The 19,983-nt window shown below is 37.7% G+C and overlaps 1 protein-coding gene across 2 annotated transcripts in view; it reads right to left on the bottom strand.

Moving 5' to 3' along the window:
* The window catches only part of ERGIC2 (ERGIC and golgi 2), a 45,008-nt gene extending 25,714 nt beyond the window's left edge, over positions 1 to 19,294 (bottom strand). For both annotated transcript variants that reach the window (XM_016923722.4, XM_016923723.4), the window contains exons 1-5: positions 14,733 to 19,294; positions 5,160 to 5,302; positions 3,745 to 3,853; positions 1,864 to 1,910; positions 515 to 585 (exon numbers count right to left, since the gene is read on the bottom strand). In XM_016923722.4, coding sequence (XP_016779211.1) covers positions 515 to 585; positions 1,864 to 1,910; positions 3,745 to 3,853; positions 5,160 to 5,265 — 333 coding nt within the window. In that variant the 5' untranslated portion in view covers positions 5,266 to 5,302; positions 14,733 to 19,294. The remainder of the gene's footprint in view (positions 1 to 514; positions 586 to 1,863; positions 1,911 to 3,744; positions 3,854 to 5,159; positions 5,303 to 14,732) is intronic.
* Positions 19,295 to 19,983: the final 689 nt, after the last annotated feature.

Raw genomic sequence — 19,983 nt, 5'->3', positions numbered from 1 at the left:
GCTGAGGGAAATAGAGGCGTAAAGGAGGAAGGAAGTAGTAATGCCCATGACATTTCTCCTCTTAGAAAGATACTGCCTTATTCTTGATTGTAAGAGAAATACAGTTCAAATATTTTAAATACTTAAATTTGGTAACAGTAGAATACAAACAGGACATAAAAGTTTCCAAATTACTAGAGAAAAAGAAAAAAACTCATCACTATAATAACCAGAAGAAAAGTGAAAAGGAAACTACTGGAAAGTAATAACAAAAATATTAAAAAAGGTTATAAAACAGACTTTAGACACATCCAAAATACATCCAAAATGTTAGTAATGGTCACCTCAAGATTTTGGTATATAATATAACTTTTCTGTTTTTCCCCCTAAATTTATTACAAAGAATATGGATTACTTTTGAAATAAAAGAATTATACTAAAAACTATTTCAGACAAAACTAAAAGCAACTATCTGTCTTCAAGCGTACGATTCCTCAACCCGTGTATTTCAAAAAACCATGTGAATCAAACTTACTGGTTCATAAACTAGACCATCTGCAGATGCAACCATTGTTTCTGCTAAATCCAATACATCTGCTCCAACATCTGCATACAAAAAAGAATTAGAAGTTTTACATTCTATGCTTGGAGGCAAACCATCCTCAATATAAACAAATTAAGCCAACTAACGGAAAACTCACCAAGCAAAAAAAAAAAAAACAACCTCACCAACTATGTAGAATCACTTCCGATATATTTGTCCAAAAGCTAAAACAGTAGCCTTATATAGCTTTGGTGGAGATTATTCCAAAATGTAATGTTTTTTCTACTTCTTACCCAGTAAAAAAAAAAAAGATAATTCAAGATCTCATTTAAAAAGGATAAGCGTCACTGAATTGAAGAGCTTTGCAAATATCGGCAAGAACCTAATCACAAGTACTAAGTGGCTGCTGAACAAAATATTAATTCCAAGAAATATTTTTAGAGATTAAAAGAAATCGTAAAGCAATGCTACAAATCAACAAATAGGAAATTTTATTCGGAAAAGGCTAAAATTTAACAGTATTTAAACATCCAAAATAAGGCAGAAATCATATATTCAGAATTACCACTAACTACAAGTTTAAAAATAAAGTATTTTTTTATCTCTTAAAACCACTAACATAAGGAAAAACATATTGAAAAGAAAGAGATTCAAGGTCGTTCTGAGATAGAATCTCACAGAAAATAACCTCTAATTAATTGGGTAAAATTATTTCATACTTTTAAAAATGTAAAAATTTTCTCTGAGTTCTTGGTCTGTAATTTTTAAGCAGTAACTCATAAAATATTTTTCATGCAAAAGCATCCTTATTTTTGAAAACAGTATTGATTCAAACATTCACTATCTGGCATATTAGCATTTTCCCACTTCTACTAGTATAACCAAGTGAGTCCAGTGAAGAAAAAAGAAAAGGGTAACCTATCACCATTAACTTAAAATAACTGGATCTGTATTTTTAAACGCAAGAGTAAACATAAAAGGTGGTAAACTGAAACAGTGACACAAGGATATGCTTGTGAAACATGGGTATAAAAGCTAGTACTCCAAACAAAAAAAGACAGAAAGGATGTACATAAACTAGAATGCTGATTCACAAACATTTCCTCCAACTTTCTTTTAATTATACTAATGTGAAAGTTTTATCTCTTCTCTTTATGGAAAAGAAACTTGAAGAATATAAGCTGAGGAGTAAAACAATTTGCATTATTAAATAATACCACAGTAAAACTTTAAAATATTATAAAGGAAAAATAAAGTACAACCAGTGATTTTTATTTTTGCTTGGCAATTGTTTGAACCATAACCTACATGTGGATTCAGCAAGTTGAAGGTGTACTTACATTGACACTTCATGGCAACAGTAATATCTATATTAATTCTTAATTTGCTGAAAGACAAAATATTAAACATTAGTACCTATCAATTAATTAGCAAAACATGAGAAATATAAATCAACTGATCTATTAAAAACTTGGATTTCAAGCAGAATAAATTATGTCGATTAGAACTTGAATTGCATTTCTCATGGCCAAAACAAAGGCTCTTTAAATTACAAGTTCTATTTTGCCCTTATTCCAAAAGCCTTTCTGACTTCACAGGTTTTTGAACACAGTATCCTTTAATAATGGCAACTCTATAATCAATAACTCTAAGCAACTCAGACAAAGTCTTAACCTCTTAATCTCTATTTACATAAACTTTTGATAGAATGTTCTTTTAAGCATGTAAAACTCTCAAAATCAAGAATTAGGAATTGTCTTTCTTCTCTGTTTATCAAACACCATATATTAAGCACGATGCTAGATGTTCTACAAATATTATCTCCTTTATTCTATATCATGGAGCTATAAATGGATGGCTTCACAGATTTTTCAAGTAAACCACTGGTGTTCACGGTAGTGTAAATACCTGGCTTAAGATCACATCACCATTAAAGTGGCATACTGGAAACTAGGTCTATGTAACTCAGGATAAATGCAACCAAACGACCAAAAGTAAATCACCTGATGCTTAAAATTTTTCATGGCCTTTCATTTTCAAATGATTAGATCAAAGCAATTTTCGAATACCAGAATGAAGCATTGTGAATAATAGACTGGCTATGATCAAATTCAGTCCTGTGCTTTCTATGATAACTTTTTTCTGTGTAATAATTTTCACCTGATTTAAAATAGGAATTACAGATTTTTAGACCTTCATGAAGTCTTAAAGTCATCTAGAGTTCAAACTGTGCTCCAAATAACCCAGGAGTTTAGGCTCAGGAGATAGGAACCAGGAGTAGGCCAAGTAGACAAACTTCTGCATATCCCACCATGCTTATGTGGTGAACTATGTAATACATAAGACTTCATTTGGAAAAAAATGAAGTATTGCATTGGTGCTGAAAACAACAACAAATTCTTTGAAAACCAATACTATCCTGAATAGTACATTAGAGATGAAGAAACTAAAGTCCAAAAGAAGTCAGTGGTGTGACCTGCCCAAGGTTACACAGTAATTTACAAATGTTGACTAGTTTAATTCTCATAAACCTCTTGAGGAAGATACTATAATTGCTGTCTGTACTTTACAAAAAAGGAAACTGAAGCATATACAGGTACAGATTTAGTAACTTCCCTAAAATTATGTAAATGGAAAACCTGGATTGTAATTGAAAACTAAATGTGTCTTTCTATTTGGTGCAATCTTAATATTATAAACCTATTATCTTCATTCCATTGAAGAAATCCAAATAATACAAACGAATAGATGTAAAGTGTAAAAGTGTATAATTAAGGTACTATATTTTCAAAAGTTTAAAAGTAATCTTATTTACATAAAGATTTAGCTTAGGTATAATTTATAGACATCAAGTCATAAGGGTATACGATGTATCCTTAGACAATTTATTTTCCAGCTCACACAGATCAGTGAGGTATTTCAACCAGTTTCAAATATTAAACAATTTCCACAATATACATATCTAAGGAAAAATATTCCCCTAACTTTTTGAAACAAAGCATGCTAAATCAAAGAACCTCAGTTTTAGAATTCAACCAATATTTAAATGATTCTAAAAGGTTTCACTTAATGCATGCAATTAATGAGAATTTTTCAGGACTATTTCTTCAGAACTAAAACAAACCAAATCTAGAAGGTTAGACTTTTTCTTTTTTAAAAGGTATGCTCTTTTTAAAATAATTTGAATCTAAAGGTATTCCAAGAAGAAAAAAAATGATTACCTAGAAAAATCCTTGTCTACTTCGTATTCATACTTCATCCATGTATCTTGATATACTGAGAATTCCATTATGGTTAATAAAGCCATAGTTGTAAATGCTATTAGAGAAACTGGGAAATCCAACAACAAAAGAAAAACAGAATTAAAACAATAAAAAAAAGCAAAGAATAGGAAACTAATTTAAGTGAGATTAAATTTTCAAAAGAAAAAGCCTAATAATGTAACTTCCATTTGAATGCATACTATAGAAAGTTTTTATTCAAAATGTTTATTATGCATTTTTTCTAATACAGCTCAAAAGTTAAGGTTTAATATATACAAATATGAACATAAACATTTGCATTACTAAGAAAGCATTTTATTTCTCCAATTTTAAGGGCATCTCTCACTAAGTAGAGTTGACAAAATTTGTATTTCTTATATAAAACAGTGTCACAGATAGGATAAATGATGAAAGTAAGCATGCCTTATAGCACAAATTTGAAAACAGTTGCTTCATTATTAAAAATGCATCCATGTCTATAAATATAATTTGTATATAAATGTATATAAATTGGGCTATAAGCCCAATTTAAAACAAACAAAAAGGTAGCCTAATTTCTTAGATCCTGAGAAACCACAATAATCTGTGTGCCAGAAACTCAAATAACATCTGTAAATAGCTAACAAAACTCTCTTCTACTTTGCAATCTCCTAAATATATCACCTCATTCACAGAACTGAGTAAAAGATCTGACAAAAAGAAAATCTATTATATACTAAGGCAAAATACTTAAAATAGATTTTGCAAGAACTTGCACTATTTTCATTAACAAAACTTAATCACAAGTGGATCAGAAATAGTAAGCAACTTATTACCCATTTTACCAAATAAAATGTCAACCTTAAGTGAAATACATTATTTTACTAGCTCTTCATAGGGAAAGAAATTATACTGAATATTGTTATAGTCACACATTTTTCTTATATATTTCATTATTTATTTTACTTAACTGATACTTTTATCTGTACCAGGCACTGGGTCTAAGCATTTTATGAAAATATTAACAGTATAGTAACCCCTAGGAGGTAAATACTAGTATGATCCCTATTTCATGGAAGAAACTAAGACAGACAGATTTGAATAACTTCCTCAAGGTCACATATTTAGGAAAGGGCAGCAAAGCAGTAACATTGGTTTAATGTATTAATGTTTTAATAAACACTGCCAAAGGCACAGATGGCACTGAGTTGGAGGCTATAGAGAATATTAATAAGAATTAGAGCCAAGAGAGTGGCGTGAAGACAGACAAGTTACGAAGTTACTGCAGAATTCATTGATAAATTCTTCCTCATGGCTACATTTCTATATGTTGTTGACTGGATCACGCAGAAGTTGTACTTACTACAGAACTTTTAATGTTAACTGATACTCACCTGTACCTCCACTGGCTGAAGTCTCTACATAGCTCTCAGGAACCTTCGGAAAGGCATCCAACTCTTTTACCAAACTTAAAGTTTTTTTCCGATTCAGTCGCCTCATCTTCAGGAAAACCTTCCTCTTCCTTCATATAGTCATGCTAAGGAATAAATAAATTAATGAATAAATGAATCCTTTAAAGAGATAAAAAGGTTTCTTTAAATTTAGGATAACTGACAAATGTCCTTAAAACAACTTAACATTTTCATCCCCCCTTAAAAATAAAAAGCATAGTATTTATCCACACTACTCCTTTCCCCATTCATGCCCTGACAAAAACAACTAATGGAAGGCAATTTAAATACAAAAACACATTAAATAGCAAGAAAAAAAGTGAAAAGTAATTCAATCACATGAATAATGTCTAAATATAAAAATTAAGATAATGTTTTCTATTAAATTGAAAACTATATAAAAATAATACACTTCCAATAATGAATGACAGTGAAGTAAAATGGCCTGCTCATACATTACTAACAAGAATATAGGCCGGGCACGGTCGCTCACGCCTGTAATCCCAGTACTTTGGGAGGCCGAGGTGGGTGGATCATCTGAGGTCAGGAGTTTGAGAGACCAGTCTGGCCAACATGGGAAAACCCCGTCTCTACTAAAAATACAAAAAATTATCCAGGTGTGGTGGCACGTGCCTGTAGTCCCAGCTACCTAGGAGGCTGAGGCAGTAGAATCGCTTGAACCTGGAAGGTGGAGGTTGCAGTAAGCCAAGATCATGCCACTGCACTGCAGTCTGGGTTATAGAGTGAGACTCCATCTCAAATAATAATAATAATAATAATAATAACAACGGAAGAAGAAGAAAGAAGGTGGGAGAAAGCAGGAAAAGGCGGGAGAAGGGAGAAGAAGAAAAAGAAGAAGAAAAAGAAATTTACCACTCCTCTTCTAAGTAAATGCCCATTGAGGAATGTATCCTATGACAATAACCTGCGGTTTTAACCAAAATTTGATTATGAGGATATTTCTCACAGTGTTATTTTTAAATACTGAAGACAGAAACAAACCCATTGTATCCAATGTACAAATTAAGGTGAAGCATCTTTACGTAGCCATTGAAAATCTTTTTTTTTTTTTTTTGAAACAGGATCTTGCTCTGTCACCCAGGCTGGAGTGCAGTGGCATGATCTCAGCTCACCACAATCTCAGCCTCCCTGGCTCAAGCGATCCTCCTCGCCTCAGCCTCCCAAATAGCTAGGACTATAGGCATGCACCTCCACCCCCAGCTAATTTTTATATTTTTTGTAGAGACGGAGTTTCATCTTGTTGCCCAGGCTGGGTCTCAAACTCCTCGGCTGAAGCCTTCCACCCACCTCGGCCTCTCAAAAAAAGTGCTGGGATTATAGGTGTGAACCACCACACCTGGCCTGAAACTCTTTTATTTAAAAAAAAAAAAATTAATGACATAAGAAAATAGTCATGATACTGATACAATAAGAAAAGACTAGAAGGTCACATGGATCCTAATTTTATGGGAGACAGGAAAAGATATATAAGAAACAAAACTGAACATCTACACACAAAAATGTTAAAAGTAGATCATGAATTTTAATTGCCTTTACATATAACTTCAGATTTCCCATGTTATCTATTTTTATAATCAAAACATTTAAAAATTGGCTGCTTGCTATTTATCAGTATGTCATCTACATCTAAAAATGTTATAAAGCCAATCAAATAACTGAATTCTTAGATATTTACATAATTTTTATGACTGATTTATAAATAATACTATAGGTAATATTATAAAGAATTCCCAGTAATCAAGGCTTTATTAATAAAATCAACACATAATAGAATAAATCGTACAGTTGCAGAAGTCACTATAAGAGAAATAATGTCTCTGGAAGAGAGCAGACAGACTTTGGGTCTGAAATCTAATGGGTAGGATTAATATACAAAGAATAGGCAAAAGAAAGAAGATTCATAAAGAAAAAGAAGGGCCAGAGAATGAAAAACTGGCAGTAAACATGAATACTGTCTAAAAGAAAGAAGCTCTGACCAGGAGCACTATTTATCAGTCCAGCAGGGAGCTACTACTCTACAGTAGAGTTGAAAGCATTAATATGTTGATTTCCTCTGCCATTAAAATCAACCAACTAAACTTCCCTTGCTGGTTCCACACTCACAAAGCAGCCTTCGAATTATGATTTTTTTCCCATTCACTTAGTATTCAAAAGAAAAAAAATAGATATCATAGACAAAACAGATGACAGTTTTCTGACCCCCATGTCAGTTATAAAACTGGTATTCCCATCGATAAATTAAGCTTCTGAATGTTTGTTATGTATATGCCATGCCCGCTAAGCTTGTTTAGCTCTGATAATCAAATTTATTTTCTGTACCTTTTTAGTAGTAACTGCACAAAAACTGACCCTTTTTCAATCTTTCAATTTCTACTCTTTCTGATTTGAGTAAAATATTAAATATCTGTATGTCTCTTCTCTTTAAAACAGAACTCTCCCTTAAACTCAAGTCCAACTCCAACAATACATCTCTCGCAGCACACCTACAGCCAACTTAAAAGAATGAGCTGTCCCCATTCATCTACTGTGACTACTTCCTCACCCAACTCTCACCTCTTAACTAAATTTGCTCTGAGCAAGGTAATTAACTTCCTTAGTGCTAACTGACAGACACTCCTCAGTCCTTATCTAACTGCACCTCTGAGAAAATACACTGCTTATCACTTCTTTTTCTTCTTGAAACATTCTCTTACCTTGACTTAAGTGATATCACATCCCCAATTTTCATTCTACCTGGAAGACCCTCTTTAGCTTACTGTGCAAATTCATCTTTCTCTCAAGATTCTGCACTAGGTCTCCCCCTTAACCTCCACACCTTCCCCAAATGATCGCCCACTCCTTCCATTTCAATCTGCATGTTGATTTATCCCAAATATTGATTCTCTGCCCAGATCTCTCTGCAGATATGTATAACCCCTTGCCTTCTGTTACCTTTTCATTTGGACATTCCAAACACAATTCAGACTCAACAAGTCCAAAAATGAATACTTCACCCTGTAAAAATTGTTCCTCCTGTATCTATCTTAATGATAACACCATAAGCCCAACTACACAAGCCAGAAACATGGGTTATATCCTTAGACTTAAGCTATTTCTAAATTTCTCTTAAATCTGCCTGTCTTCTCTTCTTCAGGCCTACTGAGAAATTCCTTATGTCCAAGTACGTTCCTAGTCCCAACTGCCACAATCTATCACTACATTGCTTCAACAACATCTAATCTTCAACCTTCCAATTCTCTCTATATACTGTAATAATAAATTATCTTTTTAATACATAAATCTGATATTTCTCTTCAAATCTTTGTAAAACTTCCCTTCCCACTACACTTAAGAGCTTGGATTCTATCCTAACATGTTTTACAAAGCCCTTCAAAAACCAGGTCCTGCTAACCTCTCTTCAACCCAATCACTCACAGTCTACGTTCCAACCATATTAAATCACTTTCAATTCCTTAAATATGCTATTCTCTTTGCCAGAAATATTTTTTCTTCCCCCTACCGCATCTCTACATTTGACTAACTCCTACTTACTCTTCAAGGTCCAGTCTACTCATCTCTACCTTGAGCGAGCAGGGGGAACAAAAAAACTTTCCATGGCCTTCAAAGTCTATCTGCTTCTAGAACCTTGTACCTTTATCACACTATTTCTAATTGCCTCTTTTTCTGTTTCCTCCACCGGATTGTTAGAGCAAGAACCATGTGTAACTTGATCTTTGTATCTCCAATGCCTAGCGAACAAGTATTCAATATTTATTGAGAAAAGGAAGGAAGGAAATTTTCCCAGAAACACCACAGTAGCACATCTTTCAAATCACAGCAGTATGTCATACTTAGGTAAGTAAATATATAAAAATAAGATCCACAAGAAGGATTTTCCTGTTGTCTACTGTCCCAGGACCTAGAACAGTGGCCATCACATAGTCAGTATAGCACTGTTAAACAAATGAATAAAACAGTGAATTACATTTCTAAAAGTTTATATAATGTTATATTTGTATAATGAGCTTTCTAAATGCTCTTTTAATTTATATATAAGCATAAAGATACGGCAAGCAGTTAGTTTTACAAATCTCCTAATAATACATACAACCTATTCAACACTCCTCCCTTGAAAGTCTAGCTGGAATATATCATGTGGCTCCCTACCCATCTCTAGCTTCCTCCATCCCTATTTTCCAGGGGATATCACTCTAGATTGGAGCACCTCGCCCCTCAGCTACTCCACCAGTCCCATTCCTGAAAGCTCAGCACTAACCTACCTCCAAGAAATTCATTCAATTTTGCATACTTGCCAACCTACTGTAAAAGTCACTGTCTGGCATAAACAAGGTATCCAATAACTTCTAGCTTTTCTAAAAGAAATTGCTCTATCTGCTCTCTTTATAAAACCTGACTTTCTATTGGCAGCAGTTCCATTCCAATCCTTAGTCATTTCTGAGACTCACAGGTTACAGAAGTATCATGTTTTACCGTATTTCTCAACCATCTCTCATGTTTTGTGCTATGTATTATTTGAAGTTCTTTAGACATTAATTCATTTAATATTGTAAATGACTCTATGAAGCAGGTACTATTTTTAATCCTACTTTTTGATGAGGAAATGAGGCACAGAACTGTCAAATAATTTTCCCAGGCTACATAGCAGGTGGTAGAACTTGAAACTATGCTCCAAACCACAGTACACACTGACTCTCACTTCCGTACTTGTTGCTATATTCCACTAACGTCTGAATATATTCATAATTTGCTTAATGACTTCAGTACCCAGATCATTCAATATGCTTCTCCCCCACTCCATTATCATCCTTTGGAATTCATGCTCTGATGGCATTTATCCTATAGCATTCATTCACAATAAAACCTTTTTACCATGTAAGGTTAACAGAGCTTCTCCTCCTGTGACCTCCATCTTAATTCTATGGAAAGCCACCCATGAGCAAGGTCAACCCTTAAAACTGTTCCACCTCTAAAATCCAAAACACATTTACCTCCCCAAGTAGGAACTACCCTTCAAGCTCTTTCCTAAGATAAATCTGCTCTTCATTTTCACTGGTGTTCTCAAATCCTTTAAATCCTACCAGATACCCAATTTCATTGCTCCATTCCCACTCTATTTGCCTCTCTACTCAGTGTGGTAAGCCATTTTCAAAAATGTGTTTGGAAATACCTCAGATCATCAATGCTTGCCAGAAGTCATTGCTGTTCTGTGACAAAATTTTCTAGTCATGGACAATGTAGAAAAGAACTTTTAAAGCTAAATTTATTCCATTTTAAAATGTGTCCTTTATTCTGAGATTATTTTATTCCATTTTGTGTCAAAACAGCCTTTCCTTTATGAAATGATAAAAACAGATGTAACAGAGGTTGTTTTGTTTTTGGATGTCTTTATTCAGCAAAATTAAAAAATGTAATTCTAGGTCAGTTTTTATACCCAGCCCTTTTCCCTGTCCACACCGCCCGCCCGTCTCAAATAGATATACATTTTTTTGTATTGGTCCACAAAATCTAGTTAGAAGCCGTTACACAAGATTCCTTTGCCCACTGGTTGGTGCTGCTATTCATACCTTGACAATCTCCAGTACTATGTCTGTTTTCTTTGATGTCTCTCCTTAAACTGTCTTGAATATTAAAAAACAAAACAAACATAAATAAACTCCAGAAAGTCACTGATAACAGCTGGAGCTAAGACAAGACAGTTGTCCCTCAGTATCCATGGGGTATTGGTTCCAGGACCTCCCTTGGATATCAAAATTCTCAGATGCTCAAGTCACTGACATAAAATGGTGTAGTTTTTGCATATAACCTATGCACATCCTCTTGTATACTTTAAATGATCTTTAGACTACTTATAAAACCTAATATAATGTAAATGCTATGTAAATAGTTGTACTGTTTAGGAAATAATGAAAAGAAAGAAGTCTGTAAGTATTCAGTACAGACACAATACTTGTTCAGTAGGCATGCAATTTTTCCTTCTTGAATATTTTCAATCTGCAACTGGTTGAGTCCACAGATGCAGAATCCAGATATGGAGGGGTGACTGTATTTTGAAAAACTTCCTAAGACATAAGAGACTCCCTTTCAGGTTGGAACACAGACATTATCAACACTCACTGTAAGTAAAGTCACACAGCCTATATTTCATCATTGTATCCATCTGAATATAATGAGACTATTAGATGCTTTACCAAAATTAAAATACAGAATTCATGAACTTTTTATAGTCTGCTCAGTTAAGTTTAATTACTTCTCCAAAGAAAAATGAAGACAAAAGTTATTTCCTGCTACCCAAGTTTTGAGTTAACTTCTATTTTTAATATATATTTGGCAATATGAGAAAAATTTAATTGGTTAATACATATGGCCAAGTTGCAGTCTGAACTGTGTCAACTCACAATTTGATATGTTGAACAAGATATGTTGAAGTCTCAACCTCTGGTATCTATGAATGGGCCTTATTTGGAAATATTTGGGTCTTTCAGATATAACTAATTAAGATGAGATCATACTGGATCAGGGTGTTCCAAAATCTGAGACTGGTGTCCTTTTAAGAAGGCCATGTGAAGACACAGAGAAACACAAGGGAAAATGCCATGTGAAAACAAAGGCAGAGACTACAGTGATGTGTCTACAAACCCAGGCATAGCAAGGATTGCCCAGAAGCCAGGAAGAGTCAAAGAAGGATTCTTTCCTAGAGTCTTCAAGTCTTGCTGACACCTTGATTTCAGACTTCTAGCCTCCAGAACTGTGAGAGAATAAATTTCTTTTGTTTTAAGCCTCCCAGCTTATAGTAAGTTGTTACAGCAGCCCCAGGAAACTAATACAGGCGATATAATTCAGGCCATCGCTGAATATCAGAAATAAAAGGTAAAACTACAACCTATCTGTAATTTTAAATTACTTGATTATATTGCATTAGAATACTTTACAATAAAAAATTTTATAAGATAGCTTAGCTTTACTTTACAAATACTAGATAGGAACCCCCCAACCCCCTCAATTGTACTTATTTTTACCTTAAAATTTGGACCTTTTACAACAGAGTTAAATATTATGTTTGTTTACCCCAACATAATTCAAATAAACCTAATGACATTCTAAGTGACAGAAAGGTTTACTTGGAAGCCAAGGAAGACAATATAAATGTGAGTTTATAATCAGAAAACCCTGATTACCTAGGCACTTACTAGTTGTGTGACAAGTGTGGAAAGATCCTCAACTTCTTAGAATCCTCTCTCCATAATTTTATTTTAAAAGATGGGCAGCAGGACATAATGGCTACCTCACAGTGTTAAGATAAAAATGAGGCATGTAATATCTATTTCTAATTCTCTGAAAAAAAGCAAAGATTTGTAGGATATTTGAGATTTAGTTGTTAAAGTCTTTGAGGAAAGTGGGAGAGTATGTGAGGTTAGTTGACAATCTCCCAAAGTTAGGATGGCATAAACTGATAGACTAAAAGTTAAGAGAGACTATAGAGTGATAACAGAATAACCTCAAAAGTGCCTAGTAGCAATGTGAAGCAAGGACAAGTATAATCCTCCTCAAAGAACAACTAGACTATAGTAGCTCCCAATAAAAGTATAGAAAATTAAAGTTAAAAAGTATTAAGGAAAAGGTCAGGGACACATGAAATATATTTACAACAGAATGAATGTTCTCAAAAGCAAAGAGTATGGGGGTTAATAGGGCACTCAGAGGGTAGATCTGAGCCACACTACAACGTGACTATATAGAGCAATAGAAAGGAAGAACTTACGCTTTAGTCATTAAAAGAGGATAATAATTTAAGAAAACAAGCAACTGGTTAATGGGAGTTTAAGGACACATTCACCACACCAATCAGAGTGTTTAATCAATCTGGGGTTCAGAAAGATATTATTTTAAACAGTATCTTCTTCAGTCTACATTTTGACTAAGTAACAAGGCAACATTTGTAACTACAGATGTTAGAAAATGAAAATAAAAAATAACAAGAGCTAACATGCATTGAGTGTTTACTGTGTGCCAGGTATTGTTCTAAATGCTTTGTATGTTTCAACACATTCAATCCTCACAACCTTCCTATGAGTTAGGTATCATTATTTCATTTGGCCGATGAAGGAACTAAGGCACAGAGAGGTTAAATAATTTGACCACTATGACATTAAGAGGCAGAATTACAATAAATATTGGGAAACTATTAAATAGGATTTTTAGCAGGCACTGACTGCCTAAAAGTAACTTCTGGTAAAGAAAAAAAAAATAGCCATTTCTTTCACTTAAATCATCAATCCCCAAAGAAAGAAAATGTGTGGGTTGTTGTTGTTGTTTCCCTAACGCTTGTTGTTCCAGACTAGGCCTGATTTCCTTTGAGAGATCTTTCAAACTTCATATATTTTTATGATTTGTACCAGGAAGCCATTATAACACGCAACTGTGTACTAAAGTTCACGATCATTTAAAAAAAAAAAGATCCTCCTCTCTCTATCCATCCCTGCACCGCCAACCCCCACCCTCCCAAAAAATCAGAATTTTTTTCCTCATGTTTTCCACTAGAACTGGCATAATTACAACAACTTAAAGATATCAACAAACAAATTAGGTAAATAACCATGTCTTTTTTCAGTGAACAAGCCAGGCTCATTCTTTATAATTGCTGTATACTAGAGTCCAATGTATCAGGCTAGGCAATTAACTGAAATACTGAATTACAACTTCAAATGAATAAATCCTGTTTTTAACTGTAACTTTCATTGCTTCTGAAAACCAGTCTGGCAACATTTTAACAGCTATTATGTCACTTTGTCTTTAAGTCTCGGGGGCACTAAAATATAAAAGTTATTTAAACGTGTTTTCTCAAACAACGACCTGTCAACTCTATATACTATAGATAAACAAGGCTATTCTCCACCACGAGTTGACACGTTGCCTTCGGAAGGTTTCCTGCGCCGAGGAAAAGTAGTGACAGTCGAACCTGTCTCTCAGCATCTCGCCCTCCCCGACCCCTTCTCATTTTCCGAAGCACTGTGCGAAACTCCTTCCGGGCAAGGCCAAGACTCTTAAAGAGACAGAGGGCAACGTGCTGCCACGAATGTGGTATTTGTCTGAATGGGGGTAGGGAGTCTGACATCCGGGAGGACTGGGACTCGACCGATTGGGATCCTACTCGCCTGCGGACTGGAGAAACCACCTGGGAACCGGGCACTGTGACAAGCAAAGGGTCAGAATCAGGTGCGATCGAGGAAGCACCTGAACTCCTTCGAGTTGCAAGATAGCACACAAGCACCCGGACCTGGCAAAGGGAAGCTCCCAGTAGCATCGTTGCCTAGGGTCCTGCCAGTAACGCCCCCGGGGGAGGTGGAGCGGCTTCTCCGTCCGACCGGCTCTCCAGAGATCAATGAAGACAGGAAGCCAAGCCCATGACAGGCTCCCAGTTCCCTCAATTGCATTTACGCCCTAAGCAGCCCTGGAACAACCGAGGGAACAGCACCCAGCGGGGTTTCAGTATTTTACCTTGTGTTATGGTCCCAGCCTGCCGCCATGTTTCACAGAAGCCCGGGTCGCCGGGGCTCCCGCGTACCCGGAAATATCGCGAGAACAAAAGCGACTATCACAGCTGAAAACGTCAGAAAAGAGACAATGTACAAATCTCGCGATATTCCCTTTGCTTACGAAGTGCTTAGGGAATGAAGAGGCGTGGTTAAGATAAAAGAGGCGTGCCTACAGGGAAATGAGGTTGCAACTTGTTTTAGGTGTAATCGCGCCGCCAGTCCGGTTCAGTTTCTATGGCAAGGGAGGGGTTACTTTCCGACTAACACTTTGAGACTGCAGAACGAATCTCAGCTCCTCACACCGTATTTCATTACTAATAAGAGCCTTGGGCGCAGAAATTATCCCTAACAACCCTAATGCATATTACCCGTGCAATTGTTTTGTTTCCCTCTTTCAGTTTTTGTGTCGTTTTCCCCTGACAAGAACATTTGAGCTTCCTTTTCCGCCATAGGTAACGCTTTTTATTATTTGATCAGCGTTTTTATTGTCTTCCAGGTTTTAATATCATAAGAAAGCACATATGTCTTCCTCATCTCCCTTCGCCAACACCACCTATGCCTTCAAATATTTGTTAAGAAAGAAAATTAATACCTCATCTTTTTGTACCACTTCATAGAACAGGAGTTAATAGATGGGACTTCGGAAAGAAAAGTTAAATGTGAACTCCTGGAGAGTAAACCCATTCCAGGTTCCTTTTCACCCATCTGTTACCAGATTTTATAATCAAACATTGAGATTTAAATTTTCTGATTCATTGACCTAGAAGTCTAACAACGGCATAATTATGACAACTGCTTATAATTACTGTTTAAAGGCTTTAACTGCTTTTTTAAAAAATCTGCGTATCCTCACAACACTCTTAGAAGGTAATACCAGTATTTACCTGTTTTATAAATACGGAATTTGAGTCAAGGGGTAGTGAAATGATTTACCCAAATTCAGACCGCTGGGAGAGTCAGGGAAATCTTGATCACAATACTAAACTGTGCTTCAAAGGAAAAAAATCACATTGTTTTATGTAGTGAATTAACCTTTACTGAAATACTAAATTTCACTAAATTGAATATCCCCCAAAATAAGGACTGATGAAAAGTTTCCAATGAATCAATTTTATTTTCAGACTTTCAGAGTTAGTCTAATTAAATCAATTTAAAGTTCTCACTTTCTTGACATGCTTAAGAAGTATAGTGTAGTGGGTGAAATCATAGACGCTGGAGACAGGACTTCCTGGGTTAGAATTCCAGATCAGCAACTTACTAGCATGTAACCTTGACCACATTTCATCTCTTTGTGTCTCCATTTGCTCATCTGTAAAATGGGCATGATAATATCTCAGAGTTGTTACGAGGATTAAGTAAATTAATATACATTTAAAATGCCTTTTTTTTTTTTTTATCTTTGCCGTAAAGGCATCAGCAACTCTTCCTTCTTTGTGAGTATGGGTTCTTGCTTGGATGGAGGCTGGCTGTTGTTCACTTAGTTACATCTGATCCCTCATCTCCTGGATAACCTACTTTCAGGGTAACAACTATCCCATGAGAGTTGGATTTCCCAGTGTAGCAAAACTGACTAATTTGATCCTTCTTATTTAGAAAACAGCTCACCATTTTCTAATCTACCCAGTGAAGAGGAAACTTAATTTCCCCTGAAGATTGAAACTCTCGGGCTGCAGCTAAAGCCGCATTCTTTTCATTAAAGGCCAGGGTTTGATCTAACAGTAGCATGACATCTCTGCAAGCGAGGTGAAAGGTTTGCCCTAGACCCTGTAGGACATCTATGTACCTATCAGGATCATCTTTAAAAAGAGATAGATACTTAATCTTGTGTTATCAGTGGCGTTACGTCTGAAAAACAATTTGCTTTAAAAAGTCCATTATGTATTACCCGCAGAAGATAGGTTTTAGACTGAGATTAATAATTGTTCCATAACAACCTGTATTTAGTAAAGATGATCAAAAGGTGTTTTTGTGCCATTTTTTTCTTTCTCTAGTTTGATTGAATAATTCATGGGCTTTTTTCTAATTCTCCTTAGTCCTTCTAGAACACGGGTCAACAGATGTTTATGACTTCAGTCCCCATGATCTGAGTCAAGGTCCCAGTGGGGATCCATACTGGGGATGGCTTGCTGACCAGTAGGGAATTTGTCCCTTTCTTCGGCTGTCATTCTGTCATTTACTTGACTAAGATACCAGGTATCTCCAAACTCTTGGGCTGCAGCTAAAGCTGCATTCTTTTCATTAAAGGCCAGGGTTTGATCTAACAGTAGCATGACATCTCTCCAAGTGAGGTCAAAGGTTTGCCCTAGACCCTGTAGGACATCTATGTACCTATCAGGATCATCTGAAAACTTCCCCAGGTCTGCCTTGATCTGCTTTAAATCAGAGAGGGAGAAGGGGACATGTACCAGGGTTGGGCCAAATACCCCTCCCCCTATAGCTTGAAGGGGACATAACCAATAGCCCGGGGGGTTTTGTGGTCCTTTGGAGATTTCCTTGCTTGTTTCCTTCTGGCCAGGGGAGATTAGGGGAGGATTATCATTAATAGGAAGGGTAGCTATAGGGAGGCTAGGATATGGGGGTAAGCTGAGAGGTCCTCCTGTGGGATAAAAATTGTAAGCTTTGCATGGTTGTGTGGTCTCCCTCAATGAAAATAAAGCTTGGACATGAGGTGTTTCACTCCATTTGCCTTCCCTCTTACAGAAAAGATCAAGCTGCAGGATAGTATTGTAATTTGTGCTTCCCTCAGGTGGCCATTTTTCCCCATCAGAGAGAGAATATTGGGGCCAAGCCGTAGTGCAGAAAAAAATGAGCCGCCTCTTTTTCAGGGTTTGTGGGTCAAATTGGTCCCAATGGCTTAGGATGCATTTCAAGGGTGAGCCTGTTGATGCCTGAGTGTTTCCCATCTGAAAGACAAAACTGCGCGTTTTGGTTTATTTTGTTTCTCCCCCTGCCCAAGAACCTACAACAGTCCCTGGACCCTGCTGATCGGAATAGTTGCGCTCACCAACACAGCAGCAGAAACAACCGCTGCCCAAGAACCCGCAACGGTCCCTGGACCCTGCTGATCGGAATAGTTGCGCTCACCAACGCAGCAGCAGAAACACTAGTTTTCCTCCCAGACCACATGGAGGACCAAGGAAAGTCAGATTTAGCGGTCCTTACCGACGCATTCTCGAAAACCTGCACCCTTGCCTGTCCTCCTAGGCCACAAGGAGGACCAACTGAGAAAAATCAATTTAGTGGCCCTTACCGACGCATTCTCGAAAACCTGTTAGAGTCCTAAGCATTCTCCTGTTAGTACTGGGACTTTACCCCTGTCCTATAAAGATGTTATGCCCCAAAAATGAAGTGGAGGGCCATACCCTGAGGGAGGGAAGGGATCTCCAGGGTTGGAAGAGTGACACCTTTTGTCCTCACTTATATGAATAGGAAGGATATAATTTCTGAGGCTCCCCATATCCTAGCTTCAGGAATAGCTTTTGTTAGGCCTGTTAGTCTGAGGAGGGATCCTAAAATTCCAGGTAGTCCCCACTATGATGGGGCTTTGGGCAAAAATTATGTCTTTCTGATTGGTGAGCCCGGGTGCCTAAAGAAGGTAACAGAGTCCTGGAGTTTATACTAGAAATCATTCTTATAGGAGAAACTAGAAAAGCACCAGAGACGGCAGCAATTTTTAGAAGGGGGACTAACCTCAGAGAAGAGAGGTGAGAGGAAGTTTGTCTGACAGGCATTAGGACCCAGGGGGCAAGGGTCAGGATAGATAGGATAGATGGGCGAGTCTCGCTTGGGCGACATGGTTTTGAGAGTTCTGCTCATGGCCGCAGGGTCAACCAACTTGTTGTCGGGACCCCAGAGCTGCATGGCTTTCCTCTCTGTCGACCCTCGGCTCAGCCCAGAAGTACTGGAAAAGCAGAAGCTGGTTCTAGGGAAAACAATGGTCCCAACTCCGAAGAGTCGGGGGTTGTTATAGAGCCCTTTCCCAGAAAGCCTGACACCCGTGTCTTTAGTCCGGTGGCCACGCTAGTCGCTTTTAACTGCCCAACAGGTGCCCGGTATTTAGCCCCCGAATTCTAAGGAAAGATAGGACAGAATAGCAAGCTAAAGGGGTCCGATGGTACTCACTGCTTGGCGATAGGTGATTGTCTCACCGCTCAGCAATAGGCGATGGTCTTACCGCTTGGTGATTGGCGAAGGTCCCATCTGGGTCGCCAAAATGTGTCTGGAATTGGTGGGTTCTTGGTCTCACTGACGTCAAGAATGAAGCCGCGGACCCTCGCCGTGAGTGTTACAGTTCTTAAAGGCGGTGTGTCCGGAGTTTGTTCCTTCTGATGTTCAGATGTGTTCGGAGTTTCTTCCTTCTGGTGGGTTCATGGTCTCGCTGGCTCGGGAGTGAAGCTGCAGACCTTTGCGGTGAGTGTTACAGCTCTTAAAGGCAGTGTGGACCCAAAGAGTGAGCAGTAGCAAGATTTATTGCAAAGAGTGAAAGAACAAACCTTCCACAGTGTGGAAGGGGACCCGAGCAGGTTGCCACTGCTGGCTCGGGCAGCCTGCTTTTATTCTCTTATCAGGCCCCACCTACATCCTGCTGATTAGTAGAGCCAAGTGGTCTGTTTTGACAGGGCACTGATTGGTGCACCTACAATCCCTGAGCTAGACACAAAGGTTCTCCACATCCCCACCAGATTAGCTAGATACAGAGTGTCCACACAAAGGTTCTCCAAGGCCCCACCAGAGTAGCTAGATGCAGAGTGTCGATTGGTGCATTCACAAACCCTGAGCTAGACACAGGGTGCTGATTGGTGTGTTTACAAACCTTGAGCTAGATACAGAGTGCCGATTGGTGCATTCACAGACCCTGAGCTAGACACAGGGTGCTGACTGGTGTATTTACAATCCCTGAGCTAGACATAAAGGTTCTCCATGTCGCCACCAGACTCAGGAGCCCAGCTGGCTTCACCCAGTGGATCCCGCACCTGGGCTGCAGGTGGAGCTGCCTGCCAGTCCCGCGCGGTGCGCCGGCACTCCTCAGCCCTTGGGTGGTCGATGGCACTGGGCGCCGTGCAGCAGGGGGTCGCGCTAATCTGGGAGGCTCGGGCCGCACAGGAGCCCACGGAGGGGGTGGGAGGCTCAGGCATGGCGGGCTGCTGGTCCCAAGCCCTGCCCCGCGGGAGGGCGGCTAAGGCCCGGCGAGAAATCAGCACAGCACCGGTGGG

This window comes from Pan troglodytes, chromosome 10, assembly GCF_028858775.2.
Source record: "Pan troglodytes isolate AG18354 chromosome 10, NHGRI_mPanTro3-v2.0_pri, whole genome shotgun sequence".
Lineage (NCBI taxonomy): Eukaryota > Metazoa > Chordata > Mammalia > Primates > Hominidae > Pan > Pan troglodytes.
The sequence above is the reverse complement of the archived record's forward strand: the minus strand, read 5'-3'. Positions and strand labels throughout refer to the sequence as shown.